The 20,025-nt window shown below is 37.9% G+C and overlaps 1 protein-coding gene across 1 annotated transcript; it reads right to left on the bottom strand.

Moving 5' to 3' along the window:
- Positions 1–4,829: 4,829 nt before the first annotated feature.
- Positions 4,830–15,665, bottom strand: LOC136851082 (uncharacterized). Its single transcript, XM_067125053.1, has 6 exons — positions 15,311–15,665; positions 10,700–10,947; positions 8,097–8,592; positions 7,470–7,477; positions 6,879–7,373; positions 4,830–6,365 (listed from the first exon to the last, which is right to left on the bottom strand). Exons 1-6 carry the CDS (start codon positions 15,393–15,395, stop codon positions 5,832–5,834), a joined length of 1,866 nt encoding a protein of 621 aa, XP_066981154.1. The 5' UTR covers positions 15,396–15,665; the 3' UTR covers positions 4,830–5,831.
- Between the last annotated feature and the right edge of the window lie 4,360 nt (positions 15,666–20,025).

Raw genomic sequence — 20,025 nt, 5'->3', positions numbered from 1 at the left:
GAGGTGGGGAGAATGTCTCTTTAAGCTCAGTACTAGAAATGAAAATTGCTCACAACTCAAAAATTATTATTTTTCAGAGGAAGCAATTTAAAGTTTGAAAACCCTCTATACTCTCTATAGTGTAATATTGACATGTCATGCCCTATAGCATTTAGTAATACAAATACAAGTAGGACTTTTTACCACAATATGGAACAAAGAACGGGCTATATGCTGGTAGCAATAACTCAAAAAACACATTTTTTTTTATGAGTTTTGTCACTCCTCCGGCAAATGAGCGAAATGTCGTAACTCTCACTATATATATATATATATATATATATATATATATATATATATATATATATATATATATATATATATATATAATATCAAGATTTTCACTTTGCACTAGTATTTCAAAGATCTAAAAATCCCAATTGAAAGTACACTTTGAAATTCATATCTAAGTTTTATCAAATTACATTCAGAAAAGTTTACGTAATTTAGTTGAACAAGTAATTTATCATTATAAAAACTGATGTATGTGATCACTGCCTACAGTGTTTCATTGTATATAAAATTTATATTTTATTCAGCATAAGATATAGCCTAGTTAACCACATATACACATTATTTGTGAGAGGCTCAGGATATCATACTCCGTATCTAACAAATTAATGGGAACATGAGAGTATATTTATGAATAATTATAGCCTCAGGTACTCCTTTATAAAGAATCTTAATTGATAATTGAATAGGTTAGTCGACCCACCATTCATACTACTACGAAAATAAAAAAAATAAAAAACAATTTACAGAAAACCTTGACCGCAGCAGGAAGTAAATAAATTTTGACGTCGAGCAACTTATTCCGGTAGAGGAGAAATGGGAAAATAGCATTACAGCTGTAACTCATGAGCTGTGCTTTGATTTCTTCCGGTAACCTGTAATCAAGACAATTTCAGGTAACCATCGCGTGATTCTTTTTTATTTAGCCTCGGAGTTTCTCTCTCTCTCTCTCTGTCAGGCTCCCAAGAGGCAATATATCACGGCAGGTCCATCTGGGTTCTTCCCTACATCTTCAAAAAATTATGTATAATATATATATATATATATATGCATGTATTTATACACATATATATACACATACCCATATATATACTTATATATATACATACATATAAATGTTTATATATATTTATGTACATATCTGTATGATATATACACACATATACAGAGAGAGAGATAGAGAGAATGTGTCTGGGATTATCTATTATATGAAGTAGAAATACACTCAATATAAAAAAGCTCCATTATTTCAACCACTAACTCCTAATACATAACGTTTGATTGCATCATTGCCATAAAATCTGTTGAAATTTCTTCAGTAGATTCCATGATAGTTTAAAATATCATAGAATGCACCGCCCCAAAAAATATCAGAATGAATGTCACGGTATGCAGTATAATGCCTACCAATTCATCTTCCTCTTCCTCTTCCGCTTCCTCTTCCTCTTTCAGGAACCTCCCAAACGAATCCTCTTGGAAATAAAGACTCCTGTCTTCCAGCGGAGAGGAAACGAGAGACAACAAACCTCACACAAGACCAGAGAGACTCTTGACAACGTTTTCAAGAAGTCTACCGACATTAGGAATTCAGGCATTCCCCCCCAGGCCTGGTCAAAGGCCGAGCATCTAAAGTAGTTCCTCATTGGATGGGTCGATATCGTTCTCGGCTAGCACTGTGCTGGGCCCGCGTTCGATTCTCCGGTCGGCCAATGAAGAATTAGAGGAATTAGTTTCTGGTGATAGAAATTCATTCCTCGCTATAATGTGGTTCGGATTCCACAATAAGCTGTAGGTCCCGTTGCTAGGTAACCGATTGGTTCTCAGCCACGTAAAATAAGTCTAATCCTTCGGGCCAGCCCTAGGAGAGCTGTTAATCAGCTCAGTGGTCTGGTTAAACTAAGGTATACTTAAGTTTTTAAATCTTGGGGTCCCTGGTTCTTTAGAAAATTCAATCAAATTCACGCGTCACAAATAAGTAATATAGTCATTACTGGCCAAAATTAGTTCTCTTTGTTGACCAAGAAAATTAAAACACTCTCTGAAAGGAAATTTTTCCCTTAACCAACAAGGATAAACCTTACCCCAGGCAAGGATTGTGGAGGACGATATTGCATATTAATTTGAGTCAAACTCTAATTTCCCTGGATCTCACCAATTGGTGGGAGGTCAGCACATGCGTTGTCTGAAATTATTTTTACAGCCAACAACACCGACTTTTGATGAATGGAAGATAAATTTTTGGTCGATAAATCTGGTTTACATCAATGTCTTTACAACGAGCTATGATAGAGTTATTCCATAACCTTTGGGACAGGCAGCGCCATCTCATTGCTAAAGTAAGAATTAATTTGAGTCAAACTCTAATTTCCCTGGATCTCACCAATTGGTGGGAGGTCAGGGATCACATGCGTTGTCTGAAATTATTTTTTACAGCCAACAACACCGACTTTTAATGAATGGAAGATAAATTTTTGGTCGGATAAATCTGGTTTACATCAATGATTCGTTTACAACGAGCTATGATAGAGGAGACCAGTTATTCCATAACAAAAATTATCTGATTATTGCTTTCGTTACAACTTACGACACTGATTATTACTGAAAGAATTCGGCCTCTAAAGAGGAGTGGAATGCAGAAGCTTTGGGGCTATTGCTGCTCTGACATATAACTATCCCTGGAGGAAATCCTGCGATATCCTAATGTTAATATCTGTATCTCCTGTGACTCACAGAAACTGCTTCAGTCTGACCTTTTGTCGTAGCCTTAGTTGACGGAGGCCGTGCGGCGGGACTTAGCGCTTGAAATTTCAAGCCATTTGTCTCTTAAGGCTCGAGTCTCTAGCCATGACCATGGTATAACCTAATGTTCTAATGTAGAACGCTGGATTTTTTATCACTAACCAGCGCAAACTTCTTCTTCTTCTTCTTCTTCTTCTTCTTCTTCTTCTTCTTCTTCTTCTTCTTCTTCTTCTTCTTCTTCTTCTCAGCTTAATCCATAGTCGGGGTTGCTGTTTTTAATAAGACTTTCCCGGGTGTTTCTATCTTGTGTCCTTTCGTCTGTTCCTCATTCTCTTGTGTCTTCTCGAGTGCAGCCTCTCCATCTTCTCAAGTCAAATAGACATAATATACTAAACAAAATTAGGGTTTCATTATAAATACTCCGTTTTATTTTGTATGGGAATTCTTTAGGATATCACAACTGTTTCCTGGCCTGCCTCAAATTCGAGAAATGCAAAGAAATCGAAGGTAAACTTTAATCAACTGGAAATTCACCACTGAGATGGATGTGCTTCTTACTCTCCCAGGTAGATGTCGCTAGCGAGCACTATTGTCCCCCCCAGAATCCTTGCCTGAGGATCAGTTTAAATGGAGAATGGAATTCTTATGATTCTTCTGAAAGAGAACTGCTTTGAGTGAAATGGTTTTGGGCTGTACGTAACCTTTCCTTCGAAAGTTTCCTGTGTTTGCAGAAGACAAACATTGTTTGGGTTCCATTATCTGAATATAAAGGGCCATTGTAAGTTTTACAGGGAAGTTTACTGCTGTAAATATTGCTGACGGGCTCTTGAGAAATTCCTCGATTTGAATATGAAAAATATGTGAATTGCATTCCAAATTATCCTTTAAAGTAGCTGTTATTTTCTGCATAAAGGAAAAACAGTCTGTAATTCGCTATCCATTGATTCGACATGTGAATTTAAATTCATATTTCCAAGTGAACTCCGTGTCAAACTTTTCATTAGCTATGGCTGTGTCTTGGTCACTCGGGAAACAATCTTTTATACCAGACTCTCCTTGGTTCTCCCAAAGTCTTTGCCGGTCATACTGAAAGAATACCATGAGCACATTCAGTTAAGGCAGTGCACGTGCATTAATTATTGTCTTCTTGAATCCTTAATGACTGTCAGTTCCAGTAGGGAGGTAATCTCAAACTCAAGAGTAAGACTGGAGTGGAAGAAACGTAGAAGACCTTTCTAAGGCACAAGGTGACTAGCCTTTGCTCCTAAGGTGAAAGGCCATCTGGTGGCTGCCGGACGAAGTACATCAGACAAGGGAGCGTTTCCAAATAAAGTAAGCAAAATAAATAAACGAATTAAAATCAAATAAAAAAGGAAGCAATGAATCAAATAAAGTAAGCCAAATTAACAAAATATTCATAAAATAGGTGTCAGTGAAATATATATATATAATAGATAAAACAAAATTGATAGATAATAATATGAATAATGAAAATACAATAAAAAAAAGTAAATGAAATAAAACAAAATAGAAATAACGAAAATAAAAACAAATATCATTAATTAAAAATTTAAATAAATTGGTGCAAAAAAAATTGTTAAAATGAGAAAAGAAAATATTGAAAATCTTGAAGATTTCTCAACTATACACATTTAAAAGGAACAAATTATCAGACATTTCTTTTGACAAACGAGTTTATTTTCCGGTTTATTGAACAAAAAACTATGAAATTATTGCATTTCAACTCATTTAATCTATTCTTGCATATGTTTTTAACCTTCAAGTTATATTATATCCCAAAAGAACATTTTAATGAATGAATTAACAGAAATTCATATATTTTCTGTAGTGGTAGATTCACCTGCAAGAAATATATACGTTAATGGATCTCTACCTGAAGCAACAAAAAAAAAGTTGATTAATTCAGGGAATACGGAAGAAGGCAGAGATTTCCACGTTCTGTAGGTAAATGACAATCAGGAACAGTCCATTGTGATATGTCTGTTATGTACAGTACTGTTAGTATGAAGAAATATAGGATCTCTCTCTCTCTCTCTCTCTCTCTCTCTCTCTCTCTCTCTCTCTCTCTCTCTCTCTCTCTCTCTCTCTCTCTCTCTCCATGCAAAAGATGATGTTATTACTTACCTAATACTTAGACCTTTTATTATCTTTCAAATTAATTTCCAGCAAGTGAAATTTCCCCTCCATAAACAGCAGCTGTAGTTTTCCTTCCATCATATAACCTAACACATTTCAAGGTATATAATCTTATATATAATCTCATTTTTTATCTCTTATCTCGGCCAGCGAGATAAAACTCTAAGACGAGATAGAAAATCTCGAGTTGTTTGCCCTACTGACCTTTCAAAAAAATAGGTTTTTTCTTTTCAGTAGTTACTTAAAAAGCCAAAGTTCAAAAGGTAAGCCTGTCGTATTGCGCTCTAGTCGTTGAAGAGAGCTTCACTGGGTCGTTTTACAGAAGATTTCTTGCTGCAATGTTTTCGTTTTACCTTTCGTATAAGCACAGATTCTCAGACGTACATTTCAGCATCAGATCGCGTGACACAAGACCTTTATAACCGTATTTCACTTGTTATTTACCTCAACTATTTCTGTATTCAGTTCCTCAACTGAATATTTATTCGTTCAGATACTCTTTAAACTCCATGTGAACTTTTATGATGACTGTTTCCCACCTTTTGCATAAATGTAAATTCTAAGACGAACATTTAAACATACGAGCGTAAGACACAAGACCTCTATAACTGAGTTTCGCTCGTCATTTACCACAGTTATTACTGTATTCAGTTCCCCACAACTAAATAGCCTATGTGTCTTTTTATTTGTTCAGAAACATGAAACTCCATGTGATCTTTTACAATGACTGTTTGCATTGACTATGTAGGTTCTTCATTTACCACAGTTATTACTGTATTCAGTTCCTCACAACTAAATGTGTCTTTTTATTTGTTCAGAAACATGCAACTCCATATGATCTTTTGTGATGACTGTTTGCATTGACTATTTAGGTGCCAGGACTTTCAACAAACCCTTGATTTCCTGTCCAGAACAACAACCCCAGTATTCATGATGGTCAGATCCCCAATCGGATCGTAGCAGGTGGCTTCCTTGACAACCTCTAGTCCAGCAACGACCTCTCCGAAGGGGCAGGAGAACTTCTTGTTGGGGTTGCCCCTCGTGCAAATGTCGAAGCAGCCGTCGTAGTCATTCCTCCCGCCGCAGGCGGAGACCACCATCCCTTCTCTCTTCACTGCACTGTGCTCTCCGCTCCATTCCAGCCCTCCCATGAGGCCTCTGGAGGCGAGCGTCCCGTCTGTCCTGACGTAGTGGCTCACTCTCAGACATTCGCCGGGCTTGTCCTTGCTCTCTACCTTGTTGCACCGGGAGCCCTTGTAGGAGGGGCCCAGTAGCCCGGTGCACAGGGCTAGGAAGTGCTGGGCTCGGCGGAGATCTCCCCTGATTCTGATGTAGACTCGTCCTAGGCGCACGCCGTCCGCACCGAAGTCTAAGAATATCTCAGGTGATCTTGGCAGTAGGGACAGAATTACTGAGAGCTGTAGGATAAGTAGTTTTAGTGTTAGTCAGGACGCACATTGATTTGATTTTCAAGATTCTGCCTCTATGTGCTACATTCTTGTTTAGATTTATAAAATTTTAGTACAGGAATGGTGTTTTCAGGCATAATTTCCTGATTTTCAGAACTTGCTGTAATAGTCACAAGGGCCCCAAGGACTTAATTTCACAGTCAAATGAGAGACCGCTACAAAAAGAATAACAAAATGGCTTTCAATTGCAGGGAGGTGGCTTAGTTAGTGTTGATAGGCTATAATTCATGCGTTAGAAATGAAAATCTTCAATAGTGATCCCCAGTATCACAAGTAACATTATTCATATATAATATACAAATATTTTATTGTTACAAAGGCTTGAAAAATCAAATTTAGAGGAGGCTACGTGCACTAGGTATGAAGGTCCACGTGATTTGAGTGAGATAGACAGAAACAGATTGATATGAGATCGAATGAGTTTCAGTGAGGCCAGCCATGATGAACAAGAAGACCACTTGCCTTGATTGTCCCATTAGCAATATGGACCTCGTCAGTCAGAGTATAGAGGTGGAGACGCCCATCCTCCCACCGAAACCTTCCCTCTCGACCATCGTCGCCCTTTGCAGACCACGACAGCCACCCGGCGGAGGCAAAGGCAGCCATGCCCTCTTCTGAGGAAGCCATGTCATTCTGCCTCAGCCGAGCTCTCTCCGGAGACTGGCCGCCGTCTGGTGTGCTCGCTTCGAAATTTCCTGCACCGGGGATCACCATCGCTGGTTCGTCGTCTATGCTATTGAACCCCCTCGCGAACTCGAGGTTTTCCGGTGTGTTAGCCCCTCTGGTGGTCTCAGTGCTCTGATACCCTCTATTTCTCAGTATGCTTCTGGGATAAATTTCAATGAAGTCTGAGTCTCTGAGGGAAAGATGGTCAGGGGAGTCTCGTGTGTCTGGCCACAACGCCTGTGGTTCGACTTTCCAGCAGAGATGGTTGATCGTCATCTGTTCTAGAGTCGTCTATGAGGATTTCGCAAACGCCGTTACGAGCACCAGCTGCCGAAGAAAATTGATAGAAGCAAAGTGTTACGGTTATTCTCTGTTATAGTTTATCACCAGATAGTCTGGAAAACGTTCAGCATTGCTATTTAAATATTCTGATGCAGAAGAGTATGGAAGGAATCACCTAAATAAAAGATAGCCATTGCTTATGTCACTAAGGATGGATTTTGTATTTAAAACTTTTTCACTGGGAATATGATCTGTTAACGCCATCCTGTTGCTAATCAAAATACCTAGAAAACGCTTAAGTTTATACAAAAAATATTCCCTTAAAAAAAAGAACGGGATTTACAAGACATTGATAAAGATAAGTCTCTAAAATACATAATGATAAGACAATGATAAAGGTAATCAATCATAATGTGTATGATTTGATACGACTCTTGAAACTGTTGTACCCACTGACATGTGCAGTCTATACGTTTTTCCTATTAAATCAAACAAAAAGATTAAATTTTCGAAGAAAGTGACGAACAATATATTTTATTAGAAGTTTGTGCGAAAAAGCAAAGATATGACCGGCCCTGACAGAACAGTGCTCTAAAAGGTTGGTCATTCATGAGAAGTCAGTGGACTTCATCCATTCAGTGAGGAAACACACACACACACACTTTTGGAAAGAGTCATTTAAATGATACTGGAAATACTGTAAAAAAAATGAGAAAGTATCATTCTACTTACAAGAGCACCCTTTACTCTTCGTGTTGTCAGCCTGGGGCAAAGAATGCGCAGAAGAACTGGTTGTACTACTAGAGGAGAGAACCTCATCTGAAGTCATCTCCAGACTCTTTCTGACAGAGGGCAGGTATTCTTGCATCTTCTCGTGAACATTGATGGCACACTCCATGCTCAAGGTGTTCTCCGCGTCTGCCATCAGTTCCTTGACATGCTTGACCTGGGCGTTTAACGATTCGGCGTTGCTGCATTGCTCAGAAACTGCTTCGAAGTAGCTGTGGATCTTGCTCATGGCTGTCGCTTTCTCTGCGTCAATGCTTTCCAAGAATCTTGAGCCTGCTTTCCCGATGTTCGCTTTCTTTTCGTCCAGGGCGTTTTTCATCACTGAGACGTCGTGACTGTCTTTGCACTGGCTTTCATAGAAACAAAATCCACAGAGTCCAGTGTGACAAGTCTGGCACCAGAAATCCAGGGTTGAATTGTGGCTGTCACATAGACCAAACTGGAAAGAATAAATTCGTTTGGTTTCGTATAATAACGTATTTATTGTGGTTTCCAAGAGGTAAATTTTGCTAGTTAGTAGCAAAAAAAAAAAAAATAGGTAAAATCCAAGCAGAATACATATAATCATATCTGGGTGATGATAACTGATTATGTCTACAGTATCAAGAGTTATTCACCGTTATTTCCCCCATAAGGGAGTAGCGCCATCAGTGCACCTCACGCGGTGCACTGTAGGCATTACTTAAGAAATTTGCAGCGTCCCATCGGCCCCTAGCTGCACCCCCTTTCATTCCTTTTACCGTACCTCCGTTCATATTCTCTTTCTTCCATCTTACATTCCACCCTCTTCTAACAATTATGTCATAGTGCAACTGCGAGGCTTTCCTCCTGTTACACTTTAAAACCTTTTTACTGTCAATTTACCTTTCAGCGCTGAATGACTTCATAGGTCCCAGTGCTTGGCTTTTGGCCTAAATTCTGTATTCCATTCCAATTCCATTTACAGTTATTCAGAATGTAAAATTTCTTCTTTTTTTTTCAAAGTTAAACCTAACTCATATATAACAGTATTTCTAAGTTTGCACTCAATCTTTAGAATACATAAAGTTAAAAAGTATTTTTTTAACGCGACAGAACTAAAAAAAAAAAAAAAAAAAACGTATTTTTAAGATCGTGGAAGAGGAATCACTTTGTAGAAGCTAGCCTTTGGAAATCTTTAAAGGAGACCTGGCAGTGCTTATGATTAAACTACCTGTCACTTACAGTATTTTGACAGTATTTTGTTTATATTCAATATCCATTCTTCCTATGTTCTATCTATTTATTCCCCTTCATCCAATTATAAATAAAAAATACAAAATCTCAGGGAAAAAACCCATTTCACCTAAAATGAAATAACCTCTGTCTTACCTTGGATCTCCTGAGATACTTAGTGAGGTTGAGAACCTATTTCTTACCTTGGAACTTCTGAGATACTTGATGAGGTTGAGAACCTATTTCTTACCCTGGACCTTCTGAGATACTGGGTGAGGTTGAGAACCTATTTCTTACCTTGGACCTTCTGAGATACTGGGTGAGGTTGAGAACCTATTTCTTACCTTGGACCTTCTGAGATACTGGGTGAGGTTGAGAACCTATTTCTTACCTTGGACCTTCTGAGATACTTGGTGAGGTTGAGAACCTCTGTCTTTCCTTGGACATTCTGAGATACTTGGTGAGGTTGAGAACCTATTTCTTACCTTTGACCTTCTGGGATACTGGGTGAGGTTGAGAACCTATTTCTTACCTTGGACCTTCTGAGATACTTGATGAGGTTGAGAACCTATTTCTTACCTTGGACCTTCTGAGATACTTGATGAGGTTGAGAACCTCTGTCTTACCTTGGACCTTCTGAGATACTTGGTGAGGTTGACAACCTATTTCTTACCTTGGACCTTCTGAGATACTTGATGAGGTTGAGAACCTCTGTCTTACCTTGGACCTTCTGAGATACTTGGTGAGGTTGAGAACCTATTTCTTACCTTGGACCTTCTGAGATACTTGATGAGGTTGAGAACCTCTGTCTTTCCTTGGACATTCTGAGATACTTGGTGAGGTTGAGAACCTATTTCTTACCTTGGACCTTCTGGGATACTGGGTGAGGTTGAGAACCTGGACCTTCTGAGATACTTGATGGTTGAGAACCTATTTCTTACCTTGGACCTTCTGAGATACTTGACCTCTGTCTTACCTTGGACCTTCTGAGATACTTGGTGAGGTTGACAACCTATTTCTTACCTTGGACCTTCTGAGATACTTGATGAGGTTGAGAACCTCTGTCTTACCTTGGACCTTCTGAGATACTTGGTGAGGTTAACAACCTATTTCTTACCTTGGACCTTCTGAGATACTTGATGAGGTTGAGAACCTCTGTCTTACCTTGGACCTTCTGAGATACTTGGTGAGGTTGTGAACCTCTGTCTTACCTTGGACCTTCTGAGATACTTGGTGAGGTTGACAACCTATTTCTTACCTTGGACTTTCTGAGATACTGGGTGAGGTTGAGAACCTGTTTCTTACCTTGGACCTTCTGAGATACTGGGTGAGGTTGAGAACCTGTTTCTTACCTTGGACCTTCTGAGATACTTGGTGAGGTTGAGGATGGCATAGACAGTCGCTATCTGGCCCACGGGAGGCCCTGGGTGTTTGGTCCTGCAGTAAGGGCAGCTGAAGTTGTCCGTCTTCTCGATGCTCAGGAGGCACTGCCTGCAGAAGGTGTGACCGCATACTGGCAGGGTGACGGGCTCTCTCCTTCCTTCGAGGTAGATGTCAGAGCAGACTGCGCATGTCAGTTCAGTCTCCATGGCCTTAGGATCTGCAGGGCGTGAACGAAAGGAGAGATTGTTATTATTATTATTATTATTATTATTATTATTATTATTATTATTATGAAGAAGTTAACGAAAGGGAGAATTATTATTACTGTTATTATTATTAAGAAGTGAACGAAAGGAATGATTATGATTATTTTTTTGTCTGTCACAGTCATCCTATTCCACTGGGTGGGTTTTATAGTGTGGGTTTCCGAGTTGCATCCTGCCTCCTTAATAGATAGTCCATCACTTTTCTCACTATGTGCGCTGTTTCTAGTAGCACACTCTTCTGCATGAGTCCTGGAGCTACTTCGCCACCTAGCTTTTCCAGGTTCACTTTCAGGAATCTTGGGATCGTGCCCAGTGTTCCTATGGTTATGGGTACAGTTTCCACAGGCATATTCCATATCCTTCTTATTTCGATTTTCAGGTCTTGATACTTACCAGTTTTTTCTCCTTCTTTCTCATCTACTCTCGTGTCCCATGGTATTGCAACATCAGTGAGTGATACTTTCTTCTTGATTTTGTCAAGCAGCGTCACGTCTGGTCTATTTTATTATTATTATTATTATTATTATTATTATTATTATTATTATTATTATTAAAGAAGGAAAAGAGCTCGTGGGAAAGAGGTTAACAGATTCTGCCCACAGACTGGCAAGAAAGAGAAAATTAAAGGTCCTACCTATTACAGAAACAAATGATGCTCTACAAACAAGACATCAATATTCCAGCGAGTGACGAAAAAAAGGGGGTCCTCGAATTCTCTAAAACTTCAAACGTATTTGGAAATGCTGGAACAAAATTATCTATTTCCAGGAGGCATATTTAGGCGTCCGAATTATGCAACTGGCAGAGAATAAGTATGGAGACACTACACGCCCCAAATATAGATAGGAAACGCTGGTCAGAATAGAATTTACCTCGTAGGGGGTTAGTGCCGTCAGTGCATCTCATGGTGCACTGTAGGCGTTACTTAAGGTTCCTTGCAGCGTGCCTTCGGCCCTTAGCTGCAACCCCTTTCGTTCCTTTTACTGAACCTCCTTTCATAGTTTCTTCCATCTTACTTTCCACCCACTCCTGACAGTTGATTCATAGTGCAACTGCTTTGAGGTTTTCCTCCTGTTACACCTTTTCAAGATTTTGCTGTCAATTTCCGTATCAGCGCTGAATGACCTCATTGGTCCCAGTGCTTGGCCCGTGGTCTAAATTCTGTATGCAATTCAATTCAATTCAACGACATGCAGACACATCGAGACCAACGGAGGGGAAAATGGAATGAAAATGTAGTCAAGGGCGAGCATCACAAGCACACATACACAAACACACACACACAAACACACACACACACACACAAACCTTTGTGCCAAGCAAATGTCTCCGTATAGCTCCGCGTCACTGCCAAATTACAATAACGCTTGGGAAACTTGTGCGCTATTGAACATATTCACAATGCAGCAAATTGTGTTCGGGCGGGCGGCGGGCGGGCCGTATCAACCGGGCGTAATTGGTCGCTTTCACATCAGCCGCTGACCTGGGACCTCGCCCCCGTTGTTATTGCTTCCCGGGGGCAATTTAACAACTCATGCGCGTCCTTTTCCTAGCTGCTGACGCGGCGGGAGCGAATGGTGTTAAAACGCCGTGTGTGTGTGTGTGTGTGTGAGACTGCCTGTGACTGCTGCATCAGGCTGTCCTATGCGGCAGTCCTTATTGGAAGTCTTTCCAGTGTGACCTCTGCCATGAAACTGTACATTCATGCTAGTCCCAAGCCAGTCTCAAGACTGAATAAGAGAAGAGGGCTGGACTTGAGATTACTTAAAGATTTAACTCTTCTGGCAGTCCTGTGTGGCAGTCCTTATTGGAAGACTTTCCAGTATGACCTCTGTCATGAAACTATACATTCATCCCAGTCTTGAGCCCGGATAAGAGGGGAGAGTTGGGCTTAAGCTTACTTAAATGTTTAACTCTTCCAGGGCCATCTGGTGGTTAACGCAATTACCCCAGGAGTGAAAAAAAAAAAGTTAATGGAACATGTCAGAAACCATAGCGACTTGGTGCAAGCGACAGTATGACAAGGGGCGGGGGGGCAATTCTCAATTTGGATAAACTCACCTACTATATAAAGGAATGACTTAGACTATTAAGAAACAATAAAGATGAGATACAATCCGTAATATACACACACACACAGCCTATATATATACATTTATATATATATATATATATATATATATATATATATATATATATATATTCATATATAAATAAGAATACGTATAAGTTTGTGTGTATGTATGTATATACATCCACGCAGTGACAGAATGACCCCTCGATCAAACATCAGCCAGTAACGGAGAGGGGAAAGGTTGACGTAATCTTATCTTCAAGGCATTTTGATAACAGGACAGTCATATCCTTCAAAACACTGTTTAAAAGTCACGATACTGGTTGATATACATATAATAATATATATTATATTATATATACATACACATATATATACATACATGTATACATACTTACACATACACTCCCGCGCACAATTGCAGATCCTATCCTCAAGCGTGTTTGTTCATACGCTCACCCTCTCCAGATTTTGTACACAATATCGAGCGTGTTTGCATAACATTCCAACGACATGGGCGCCCCCGAAATGCATAATAATATTTACACGGCAAATATCGCAGATGAGTTGATGCGATCTGTTAAAAGGATGGGGGGAGGGTTGCTGGGACCATGTTGCTCCCCCGAAGAACGTTTCACGAAATTCTGGAGGGGGGCGGTGACACTTCCGGTGAAATCGTCTTGTTTGCGAGCAATTTCTTAGGCCTCTCTCTCTCTCTCTCTCTCTCTCTCTCTCTCTCTCTCTCTCTCTCTCTCTCTCTATCGTCTTGTTTGCAAGCAGTTTCTTAGGTCTCTCTCTCTCTCTCTCTCTCTCTCTCTCTCTCTCTCTCTCTCTCTCTCTCTCTCTCTCTCTCTCTCTCTCTCTCTCAGTCGTCTTGTTTGCGAGTAGTTTCTGAGCTCTCTCTCTCTCTCTCTCTCTCTCTCTCTCTCTCTCTCTCTCTCTCTCTCTCTCTCTCTCTCTCTCTCTCTCTCTCTGGGTGTGGAGTTTCTGGAGGAAGATTCTGTTAGTGATCTTTTGTAGAAGTAAGAAACTATATAGGCTCTTTGGCCTCTTTAATGTTATTACCAGTTATAATTATCATAAGAGCATGAATCAACTAATGCTGTGGAATATAATAATAATAATAATAATAATAATTATTATTATTATTATTATTATTATTATTATTATTATTATTATTATTATTATTATTATTATTATTATTATTATCCCTTGCCTAGCCCTGGCGTCAGATTTGATTCCACACCGAAGACACTTGGATTTTCGGGTAGTGGGTAAACCCCACTGTGCCTCAGTTGACCTAACCAGTAAATGATGCACCTGGTAGTTGGGTGACCATAGTGGGACGTAAAAAGGGTAAGGAAAAGCGTAAGATTTGCAGCTATGCACCTTTGCAACTGGGAAGTCCTTCCGAAGATCAGAAGTCCTCGTGAGGACTTCTGGAGCCCCTCCCGTTAAGATAGATAGATAGGTAGATAGAATATACAATTTAGGCCGGAGGCCAAACGCATGGACCTGTGAGGTCATTTAGCGCTGAAGGGAAAATTGAGAGTAAGAGGTTTGAAAGGTGTAACAGGAGGAAAACCTCAAAGCAGTTGCACTATGAATCAATTGTTAGGAGAGGGTGGAAAGTAAGATGGAAGAAAGAAATGAACGGAGGTATAGTAAAAGGAATGAAAAGGTTTGCAGCTAGGGGCCGAAGGGACGCTGCAAGGAACCTTAAGTAATGCCTACAGTGCACCGCATGAGGTGCAGTGACGGTAGTACCCACCTACGGGGCCCCTCAGTATTTGTGTTGCATTTAGATAATTCCAGATAATCTCATCTTTTCATTTTGTTTGATAATTCCAGTAATACATCTTTTATTTGTTAAGAAATTTCATTAGAAGAGAGTGGAAAGTAAGATGGAAGAAAGAATATGAATAGAGGTATAGTAAAGGGAATGAAGGGGTTTGCAGCTAGGGGCCGAAGGGACGCTGCAAGGAACCTTAAGTAATGCCTACAGTGCACCGTGTGAAATACACTGACGGCATTAGCCCCTACGGGGCACTCCCCCTAAGAGAAAAATAAGATTATTTCAGACCTAAAAAGTAACGTAGAAGAGCATTCGGATGTTGTATTCTTATGCTAAGCTGGGAAACAGGAGCGAAATAGCCTCCGTGAATCTTAAATATGGCTCCAGGCGACCTCAGCCTGACACCGACATTCAAAACAAAAGTGTTTGCAAACATGCAACTTACCCGCAATGGCCGTTTTCAAGGAGTTTCTCGTCGCAAATGGTCGGGGATTTGTTGGCTTAAAAACGACCTTTGCTCGTGATCTCATACATCGACGTCCAAAGTCCTTTGGACACTGCAAAGTCTTGATTTACATTCGTCCATAGTCGTGAATCTCTGAACCATCACATCATTCGGAATCAAACTTGATTTTCAATAACGTTTTGGACCTCCCTCCTTATTGTATTTACCTCCCTCGAAACGAGCACGCAATTGGAAAGATCGCACGAATATTCATTGATGTCTAAAACGAAAATTGAAACGATCACTGAGAAAAGATCACAGGTTGATGCAGACTTCACAGAAGTCTTTTTTATACGACTGTAATTCGTCGTGTTTTATGACGACCCGGGCGCAGCGACGTTGTATCTTATCTCTGACTGATAGAGAGAGAGAGAGAGAGAGAGAGAGAGATTATCTATATCAACTCTGCTCGACGTACGTTTCTCAGATCCGAGAGCTTTCGTCATATCCGCTGTTTTTTGTTTTTTTTTATTTTTTAGATTTTTATTTTGTTAGTTCGCTGTTTCTTGTTTCTTTGTCTTGTTCGCTGGGTTTCTCCACTACGATTCGTCCCTGTTTTGGCGAACTGGCGAATCCCATTTTTTTTTTTTTAAGTTTTTTTTTATTTTTCCAGTCAAAATGTCAGTTTTTTTTATATGCTATAACATCAAAATTTCAGCTGCCTGCGTTGTCGGTTTTTGAGTTTTCCGGTCAAAATGTCTCAGGTTTTTTTTATATTCTATAACATCAAAATTTCAGCTGTCTGCATTGTCTCAGATTCTCCAACAAAATAATTTCCTCAAAAGATGAGCTACTAATAAGTTCTGAATAACATCAAAATCTTTGAAGCCTATTTTCTCAGAAAAAAATGGCTGGAAGCCCACAGCGCTAACTCGAAGTTACAGTGGCCAAATTTTTTTACATTTTTTAATCAGCAGACGCCATTCCTGGGATTTGTTCGTAGCTGTAAAGGCTCTTTTTTTTTTTATTTGACTTTAGCTGACGCGGCCACTTTTTAATTTTTTCTTTAACTTTAGAGACCACTTTTTATGTGTTTTAGCGGCAGAGCCCAAAGAGAAAATGGCCTCTACAGCAAAAAAATATATATATATTAAAAAGTGGTCTCTACAGCTTTAAAAAAAAAAAGTGGCCTCTGCAGCAAAATAAAAATTAAAAACTGGTCTCTACAGCTTAAAAAAAAAAAAAAAGTGGCCTCTGCAGCTAAAAAACAAAAAAATTAAAACGTCTCTACAGCTAAAAACAAATTTAAAAAGTGGCCTTTGCAGCTAAAAAAAAAAAAAAATTAAAAACTGGTCTCTACAGATAAAAAAAACTAAAAAAAAGTGGCTTTTGCAGCCAAAAAAAATAATAATAATTAAAAATGGTCTCTACAGCTTAAAAAAAATTAAAAAGTGGCCTCTGCAGCTAAAAAAAAAACCTAAAATTAAAAACTGGTCTCTACAGCTTAAAAAAATAAATAAATAAAAGTGGCCTCTGCAGCTAAAAAAAAAACTAAAATTAAAAACTGGTCTCTACAGCTTAAAAATAAAAAGCTAAAAAAAGTGGCCTCTGCAGCTAAGAACAAACATAAAAGATTATAAAAAGCGGAGAAATGCCATAAAATCATCCGTCCATTCCATCATGCCCTCGGGAGCTAAGCCGCATTGACATATTTCCCCCAACAAAGGTCACCAGTTCCCTCGGGAAGTGCCACTCGCCTGATTTTATCCTATTTTTTTTTTCTTTCATTTCATCTTTTTTATTTCATTTCTTCTTTTTTCCTGAAGAGATAGAAGCTCGACCACCACTCATAATGCGTCAGTGGGGCTGCGCTTGCCTCCAGCCCTTTGTTTTTCTATCTTACTATTTCTTTTTCTTTTTTATTTGTTTATTTATGTAAGTCTATGCCTCTGTTTGTTGTGAGTATTTTTTTTCTGTTAAGTTTGTTTTTGTTGTTCAATCATTATTTACTTATTTATTCACTTTATCCGTTCGCCATTTTTTCATCACTTATGGACGTTTCATTCGGAGAATGATTTTTATTGCATGTTGTTGGTCTGTCTTGCTTATTCCGTGAGATGATCATAATAATAATAATAATAATAATAATAATAATAATAATAATCGTCGAATGTAAAAGGGGAATCTTATCGGGCTTATAATTCGCTTAAGAATATATTATTATTATTATTATTATTATTATTATTATTATTTGCGTAATGAAAATCCACAATTATATAGTAAATACATTACTATGTAAAATAACAAAGACTTTCGAACACTTGAACGGTGTTCCTCATCAGCGCAAACGTTAAAATAATAATAATAAAAATTATTATTATTAATATTATTATTATTATTATTATTATTATTATTATTATTATTGTTATTATTATTATTATTATTATTATTATTATTATTATTATTATTATTATTATAAAAGGTCAGAGAGAGCAAGAATAATTTAGCGTAGAAGGGAAATATCAACAAACAAACTGCTGAAATACATGTACAAACGGAACAGCAGACATATCTTTATATTTCGGCCGCATTGTGATCCAGATTAACAAGTGCATGGATTCTACATTACCTTTAGACAAGTTTATGAATTGAGGTAAGTTTACACAATCGATATTTATTCTGAATGGTATATAACACACACACAAATAATAATAATATACTGTATATATATATATATATATATATATATATATATATATATATATATATATATATATATATATATATGTACACATATATATTTATATTTATTTATAATTATATATATACATATATATATGTATGCATATATTATATATACATGTATATAAGTATGTATATATATACATGTGTATGGGTGGGTGTATGTATATATATATATACTGTATATATATATATTGTATATAAGTATATATATATATGTATGTATAATATACTCACTGTACATACACATACTGTATATGTGTGTATTCCTTTTGTGCAGACCAACGTAGCATTTCACCATCTTACGTGAGACTCTGTGATAGAATTATGCTTCCCCTTTTATTCAGCAAAAAAAAAAAAAAAAAAAATCCGTGCATTCAAACGTATCTCGCCTCACATAGCAGCAGGACTGGCAAACTCTTCATGCCAAATGGAAACCGAATATGTTTATAAACATGTTTATGTAAACATACTCCGGAACGAATCCCTACCTCGCACGGTTCTTGATGGATGCCAAAACGTGTTTGTAAACACATTCCCGTATCGATACCTGCGAATAATTTCCCCCGTTGCTGGTCGACTGCACCGGCGTTGAATAAATACCGAGGGTATTGTTATTTATTTTACCAATGCAGTTATTGCTTGCAGTGTTTTAGTATTCACGATTGAAGGACGTACAGTGGAAGTTACATCACATTTATTCAAACGTGGGAACATGGAAAAGCAAAGGTTTTGTTACTGTAATTGTGAGGAAATGTTTGTTCAACAAAGAGAAGGAATTCACTAAACAAATAAAGAGAGAACAGCAAAACTGTTTGTGTTGATATTGTTTCTAGAGAAGCAAAAATAAGCATTCTGTTGGGTGCAGCGAAATCTCTATAACATAACCATAGAAAACGATGTTATAGAATGTCTTTTGGCCAATAAAAAAAAAGTCTTTTAAAAGCACTGATTTATTGACCTTATAAGCAAAATTCTTCCTTCAGTAAATATTTTTAAAAATCAAGATAAAAATCAGTAAAAAAAAAAAAAAGAATGTTTTTTTGTCATCCCCCAAGCGTATAAACATATTCATAAACAAAGTTCTTCTAACAAGAAAACATTGTTGTAGACGATTAATTAAGGAAAAAACAAAGCCTTTTTCTGGAAGATAGTAGTCTTGAAAAACTTCTGTTCCTAAATTTTGTTTCACAATAGCCTAAAGGTATTATACGTCTTATCACAAGGAACGTTGTTCTGACAAGAAAACTTTGGTATAAATGACTGATTAAAAAAGAAAAAAATACGTTTTGTTAAAACTTTGTTAAAGAAAATCCTCTGATTCCTAATAGCCTAAGTATATAATGAGACTTATCACAAGCAAGGGTTTTCTAAAAAGTTAATAATCTTTGTTATAGATGACTGATTAAGGAAAGGAAAAAAACTTTTACTCAGAGTTAGCTTGGAAAAAAAATCTAGTTAAAAAAACACCTTCCAGTGGCCTAAATGCATAATATACCTTATCAGGAGCACATTCTCGCTAAATAGAAATCCGTCGCAGATGTTAAGGAAAGAAAAAACAACGCTTTTCACTAGACGGTTGCTTAGAAAATAATTGATGTAAAAATCCTTGTCACCAGTAGCGTAAGTTTATAACTCACCTTATCAAGAGCATTTTTTTTTTTCAAAATGGAATGTGTTACTGATGATTGAGCAAAGAAAAAACAAAGCTTTTGACTAAACGGTAGCTTAGAAAAAAATACTTAGGTTAAAAACCTTTTATCCCATAGCTTGTGTATAGAACGCACCTTGGCATAAGCAAAGTTCTCAGCCGTTGGACCCACTCCCAAATTCCACCCCCGCCTCCCCGCGCCCACGAAAAAAAAAGACATACAAATCAAGCCAAGAAAAAAAGACGAAAAAAAATCCAAGCAAAAAAGAAACAGTTTTTCTTATGAGCGTCTCTCTCTCTCTCTCTCTCTCTCTCTCTCTCT

This window comes from Macrobrachium rosenbergii, chromosome 23 (genome assembly GCF_040412425.1).
Source record: "Macrobrachium rosenbergii isolate ZJJX-2024 chromosome 23, ASM4041242v1, whole genome shotgun sequence".
NCBI classification, from domain to species: Eukaryota; Metazoa; Arthropoda; class Malacostraca; order Decapoda; family Palaemonidae; genus Macrobrachium; species Macrobrachium rosenbergii.
The sequence above is the reverse complement of the archived record's forward strand: the minus strand, read 5'-3'. Positions and strand labels throughout refer to the sequence as shown.